The sequence below is a fragment of the Onychostruthus taczanowskii genome, unplaced genomic scaffold (genome assembly GCF_017590055.1).
Source record: "Onychostruthus taczanowskii isolate IOZ18803 unplaced genomic scaffold, ASM1759005v1 scaffold50, whole genome shotgun sequence".
Taxonomy (NCBI): domain Eukaryota; kingdom Metazoa; phylum Chordata; class Aves; order Passeriformes; family Passeridae; genus Onychostruthus; species Onychostruthus taczanowskii.
Window position 1 is genome coordinate 3,419,825 of NW_024502569.1, and position 6,408 is coordinate 3,426,232.

Genomic DNA, 6,408 nt, shown 5'->3' on the forward strand with positions numbered 1-6,408 from the left:
AGAAAATATGCTGAATCCTTATAGCCTGTACTGTCCTCCCCATTGCCATTGGATAGGAGAGGATTTTTGTTTCTATAAGGGATTTTCAACACAGTTTGAGAGATGCACCACAAGGACAAAGTTACACAGACTTTCCAAGAGACATTACAGTCAGTAAACAAGTTCTCATTACGTGCCTATCAGTACAGCTTATCTACCTGGGAATGGAAAATGCTTGGGATGTTTTAACACAGATTAATCCCAAGAGAAAATGAAGCAGCATTAGGGCTTTAATGGGGAGGGTGCTATAAATAGTAGCAAGCTATTTACATTTCCAACTATTTCAGGACCAATCTACTTGATATTTGAATACTGTTGCTACGGTGACCTTCTGAACTACTTGAGGAGCAAGAGAGAAAAGTTTCACTGGACACTGACAGATATTTTTAAACAACAAAACTTCAGCTTTTACCACAATATCCATCAGGACCAAAACTCCAGGTAAAAAATTTAGTAAGTTTGATACTTTTAAAAACTGCTATTGTTTTTTAAGCTGCATTCTCACCTGTGCTATACACTGGTGAAATGACTGAATTCTTGAGAATGTGCCTTCATATACTTTAATAAGTAATGCCTTAGGAGGAACTGAGATTTGATTGTCCTCATGGAGACTGCAGAAGACAAACAACCTCTTGTTTCTCTTCCCAGTTTTGAGAAGAGTCATGTCTGTATCCAGGTCTTTAGTAGTAGTAACCGTTCATGTTTTTCACTGCAAAAGGGTTTATGTGTAGAAGATTATGTGACACACTGTGTGAAACCTCTGAAAATGTGTTGCCTGCTCCAGGACAGGGACTCACCTGAAGTACAGTGTGAACACAGCTCTGTGCAGAGGGGATGAATTTGAAACCATGCAAAGTCAAAACATAAATGTGACACTGGAATCAAATGGAATTGTGCTGTTTTCTGAGGAAGGTAAGAGATTAATTGACTATATCTTCAGGAATGCTGTTTTACTGTATTTTTTGTATTATTGATATGACCACACTAGATTCCATGACAAAAGAGGCCTCTTTCTATCATATGTTTCTCTTCAGTCCTGGCAGGAATTTTGCTGGAGGAGAATTCAACAACACTTGAGATCAGAGGCTTATGTTTCTGCTCATGCTATACGTAGTACTTGAATACAAAAATGCTTGCCTTTCTTTTGTATCTGAGTAAAGGATAAAAAAGATGGATGCTCTTTGTGATGTTGCTCTTAGTAGGGAGCCTGTGAAAATCCTTTACAACAGTCAGTGGAATTAATCAGAGTGAGGAAGTCATGGAAAACTCATACTTCTGATTATTTTTTACAGATAAAATTAAGGATGCAGGTACACAGATGGATGAAGAAGAGGATTTTAATGTGCTCACTTTTGAAGATCTTCTTTGCTTCTCTTATCAAGTTGCCAAAGGAATGGAATTTCTTGAGTCCAAATCGGTACAGTGAAGGGTAGCAAATTTTTCAGATAGAAAAGATGCTAAAAATAGGTCAGTTTACAAAAGGCAAGTTGAGGAACAGAGCCACTCAGTGGCAAGTTTGAACTGTACCTCCTTCCCTGGCTTAACAGTAAAGACTGGGTTGCAGTTTTAGGCAGCACCCTGAGTAAGAAGCAACTGCACAGCAGATTTGTGCCTGCTCTGGCCCTGTCTCCTTGCCAGCAGCAGCCATGGAGTGTCCAGCTTGGCCATTCCCCAAACTGCTGAAGTGGAAGGAGGGGCAAACTCAGAGGGCAGGGAATTGTCCACCACTGATACCAAATGCTGCTGAGTGTTAATCCTTCCTTTCATTCTAAGTGCATTCACAGAGACCTCGCTGCCCGGAACATACTGGTGACCCATGGGAAAGTGGTGAAAATATGTGACTTTGGTCTTGCCAGAGATGTAATGAACGACTCCAACTACATTGTCAGGGGCAATGTAAGTTCATGAGTTTTATGGTTTTCATACCATGGTAAGAATTATAAGGAACTAAGAAAGAAACGTTTTAAATTTTTTAATTCCTTGCTAGCTTTGTGTATATCTGTGTGGGCAATGCAGAAATCTCAGTTTTTCCTGCCCTTGGCAAAAGCAAATTCTTAGATTATAATTAAACTAACTAAGCTGGTTCTGTAAATGAGATGGTACCCATGCTCTTTCTAAAGCACCCATTGATGGAAGCACTGGGATTTGTTTACTGTTGTGGGCAATAACAGCATTACATAACAGGGTAGGACAACAGCATATGTGTGGGGGTGTGCCAGATCCTCTGGCTTTATGAAGAAGTACAGCGTGCACATCTCCATCTGGGCCACTCTATGCTTGAAATCAGAGGAAGGAAGGTGGCTCTTCCAGGACTGAGCCCATCTCTTCCTTAAATAATCATCTAAAATGGATGAGACAAACTGGCTCTCTAGAAGTGCCGATTTCTCTCTGCAATGGGAATGTCCAGGGATTGCTGACAGAGACACAGCTTTGCACACGGCAAACATGAGTCCATCATGCTGGCAGTGAGAAGCACAGTGAGGCACCTAGAAAGCCTGTGTCACTGCCTGTGTCACAGCATGACCTGGCCTCCATCCCCCTGTCTGCACAGGCTCGACTGCCAGTCAAATGGATGGCCCCCGAAAGCTTGTTCGAGAGGACGTACACCATGAAGAGTGATGTCTGGTCCTATGGAATACTGCTCTGGGAAATATTCTCCTTGGGTATGTTTTACAGTGGGACAAAAGAGTGCTGTTTGGTTTTGGCAGCTTCTGAATTAACACATATTCTCCGATAATTTCCACAGGTGTAAACCCTTACCCTGGTATTCAGGTTGACACAAATTTCTACAAATTAATACAAAGTGGATTTAAAATGGACCAACCGTATTATGCTACAAAAGATGTGTAAGTGTACTTCCAAGTGATCCACAGCATGAGAATTTATACTTATTAAGTCACTGTTTGAATGACCTTTTATTTATTGTACACTATCTCTTACCCAAAATTAGTTGCAAAACGTGAGGTCTTCCTCTAAATCTAACAAAGACTGCCTGATCCTGCAGGTTTTGTTCTAAAGCAGAAGTGATCAACACGATAGGTTATGTGCATTTGACAGGACTAATTTATTATATTTATTTAATTGTGCCTTCTTTCCCCAGGGAACTTCTTATTCTCAGACCACAGATTTTTTTTTCCCCCTTTTTTCTGCTTCTTTTGCTTTTCTCTTTTTGCTTTTCTTTCCTTTTATTTTTTTCCCCAAAAAGCTATGTTTTCCATATTGACTAAATTTTTGGTGGGTTCTTTCCTAAACTTTATTATTAATCGAGCTTTACCAGGTTTGTTTCAGTTCCAGGTGGCTAGGGATACTCTTAGACAAAAACCCTGCTAAGGAAGAGTTGGGGGAAGCTAATTTTGTGCTCTCATCATAATTTTCATCCTGTGCCCCTGTGCCTGGGTGGACTCTGCCTAGAAGTGGGCCCCAGGGAATAAGAAAAGAGAAGGTGACAGAGAATTATGAGGTCTGGAACATGGAGGAAAGGGAAGGACTTTGGGTTGGCTGAGCTCTCCTGGCAGAGGTTTCATAGATGCTCTAGGGAAAGAGTGCCTTGCTATGACACTGCACTGTTCTTATCCTCACCACATAAAGGCTGTAATGGCATTAAAATACAGGGGAATCTGACAGATTAACCCATGAAAGATTGCTGTGGGGGGTTTAAATATCAGGGAGCCTATTGTCCCCATAACTTTGCAAGGGACTTTAGCAGTCAGGCACAGCAGTGATGCCTGATGAAGCTGCAATATTTCTAAGGTGGTGTTTAAATTTCAGGAAGATTTTTTTGATGTCAAATTACATTAAAAGTCTTTCTGTGTGAAAAGTTTACTTAAGATTACATAGTCCACATGGAGCAGGTTTAGTCCCTATGGCATTGTCTTCCTAACATTTTCTCAATGGAAGCTGGAAAACAAACATGGCACTATTATGTGTCATACCACAAAGAAGATTTTACTAAGGACTCTGATTAAATCACTATAAGATCATTTCACTTTCTTTTATCCTTATCTTTTTGCTTCTTTTCCTCTGATGCAACACTGTAATTCTGGTCTCTTCATATAAAAACATTCTGATACCCATGATTCTCCATTCACCTCCTACAACTCCGCGTAGTCACTTACAGAGAGTCCAAGGGCTGACATGTTTTCTGTGCCATGTCTTTCCTTCTGCAGCTATTGCATGATGCAGTCCTGTTGGGCTCTTGACTCCAGGAAAAGACCCTCTTTTTCTTACCTGGTCTCCTCTCTGGCCTGTCAGCTGGCTGAGGCAGAAGGAGCAGTAAGTAAATACAGTGAGATGAACGTGTGAACAATGCCTGGGTTCAGGTTCAGGTTTTTGTGGGGTTTATATGTAGTTCCACAGATCATGATGAGCTGAGGGATAACCTCCTGCTTTCTATTGAAGTACACGAGTCTGTTATGGATACATTGCCCATGGATCCATTTAAGAGCTTGGGGCATATTTTTCTGCTATCAGAAAGAATCCTGACCTTCCTGATGAGGATTTTCTTCCTCCCACTGCCTGCACTGGGACTCTGGAAAGCTGAAGTCTCTCAGCCTGTGCTGAGGGAATGGGCTTCCCTTGTGCAGCAGCCAGTGCAGTCAGGTTTGGTGATGCTGCTAGCTGCCATGGGAGGGGAGCTGAGCCTGGGCTGGGGGCCGGGGGGTCTCATGAGGGGTCACCATGCCATGTCCTCACAGACAGAATGCTGTATGTCATTCTCAAAGGTCAAAATAATAAAGATGATTCTAGGAAGTCCTGTTCTGTCCATACCAGATGTTTATCTCCTCTTCAGGGAGGATGAACAATTCCTTTCCAAATTACCAATTGCTACTTGGGTATCCACTCTGGACTAAATACACTATTTCTCAGTGCCTGCTTCATGGGGAGGAGAGCAGTTTTCCAAATACAATAAATAATAACAGAAGATATCTTTTATTTCCTCTTCCCAATTCTAGATTTACCATAATTCAAAGGAAAACCTTGCTGCACACCATTCTAGCATCAAAACTAAACCTCATGTAAGCAGGGATGAGGAATCTTTGCTGTCCCCAGTTGTGCTCCATCATGAAGACCCTCAAGTTGAAAAATAATTTGAGTTGTGGATTTGGTCTCAATATTGTCATAAACTCTGTGTAAGATAAGTGTTTTATATCAGCTCTAAGAAAAGGAATTTTCATCAACTGCTGCACTGTTTTAGTTTCTTGTGGATCAGTCCATATTTATGTGACTTTTTGAGAAGAAGGTGTCATTAATTTGTTTGAATTCAGCAAACATATCTATAGCAAGACAGGTATTTTTGCTGCCTCTCTCCAACTGAATATCTCTTTTCCTGGTGCTATGTAAATAGTGCCCAATCAACATATTGAATTATAGTGTTCTTGCCACATTGCAAGAAAATATGAGAGAATCCACGGTAATTTTAGTCAATGTTTACAAGCATTGACTATGCAGCTAAAGAGAACTGCTGTGATTTCCAGAAGTGCTATTCATATCTTCATCTCCAGATGTCAGGAAGTGTTGAGAAAAAAAAAAAAACCACTGGAGTCACCAATTTTAGATGTCCAAATTTTACAGTTCCATCAGTCTTGTTTTACAAGGAGCTCTTAATTTGATTGAGTGTAACTGTCTTACCCTGGACACCTCAGTGGTTGTGAAGTATGGGTGATGGGTGCTCAGGTGAGTTCATTTTATCAAGATTTAGTTACTCATGTGGCCTCTACTCAGCCAGGCTACATTCTGCAACTGCTGATCAGAGATAGGCACTGACAGGAAGGATTCTTTTCTGCCTAAAATAAGCATCTAAAGTAACCAGAAGGAGTGATATTTGGAGATAACCTTCTACCTCCCTGGTCTGGAAAATCCAGGTGGCAGTCTCCAGCTGGAAATCTCACTTCAGCTGAGTTACAGCTAATTCCATTCATGGGGCTTTGTGTGTTTTAATAGCAAATTAAAAAATGTTTAATTTTGAAGAAATTGCATTCTGTATTTTGGGAGTGTACTATCATCACTCCAAATCCACAGAATTCAGCCTGGGTGTATGAACACTGCTGCACTAAAATGAAGTTATGCCTCTTTAACTTCCTCGCAGACTCTCAGGACAATACCTAGAGGCTTGGTGTATTTTCAGTATACTTAAAAAGACAGCTATTTTCACTATGAGGTTTAGGAATTTCTAAATGCAACTTTCATCATGACTAATAGGATACATTTGTCTACATCACAGTGGGTCAAAATGAGAATATATTTGTTAATAGTTGTTTTCTCTTTTACGTTTTACAAGGTGCTATGTTCAGTTAGGATTTTTCAGAGGCATGTCTTATAAAATAATAACTGTTTGCATAGAGTATGCTATCACAGAAATTGAGCTGCTCT

At 40.5% G+C, this 6,408-nt stretch overlaps 1 protein-coding gene across 1 annotated transcript in view; it reads left to right on the top strand.

Moving 5' to 3' along the window:
* Window positions 1–5,126, top strand: part of FLT3 (fms related receptor tyrosine kinase 3) — a 28,737-nt gene extending 23,611 nt beyond the window's left edge. Inside the window, exons 17-24 of the mRNA XM_041416017.1 lie at window positions 327–480; window positions 824–951; window positions 1,332–1,456; window positions 1,813–1,935; window positions 2,591–2,702; window positions 2,786–2,885; window positions 4,206–4,311; window positions 4,992–5,126. Coding sequence (XP_041271951.1) covers window positions 327–480; window positions 824–951; window positions 1,332–1,456; window positions 1,813–1,935; window positions 2,591–2,702; window positions 2,786–2,885; window positions 4,206–4,311; window positions 4,992–5,126 — 983 coding nt within the window. The remainder of the gene's footprint in view (window positions 1–326; window positions 481–823; window positions 952–1,331; window positions 1,457–1,812; window positions 1,936–2,590; window positions 2,703–2,785; window positions 2,886–4,205; window positions 4,312–4,991) is intronic.
* The last annotated feature ends 1,282 nt before the right edge of the window (window positions 5,127–6,408 follow it).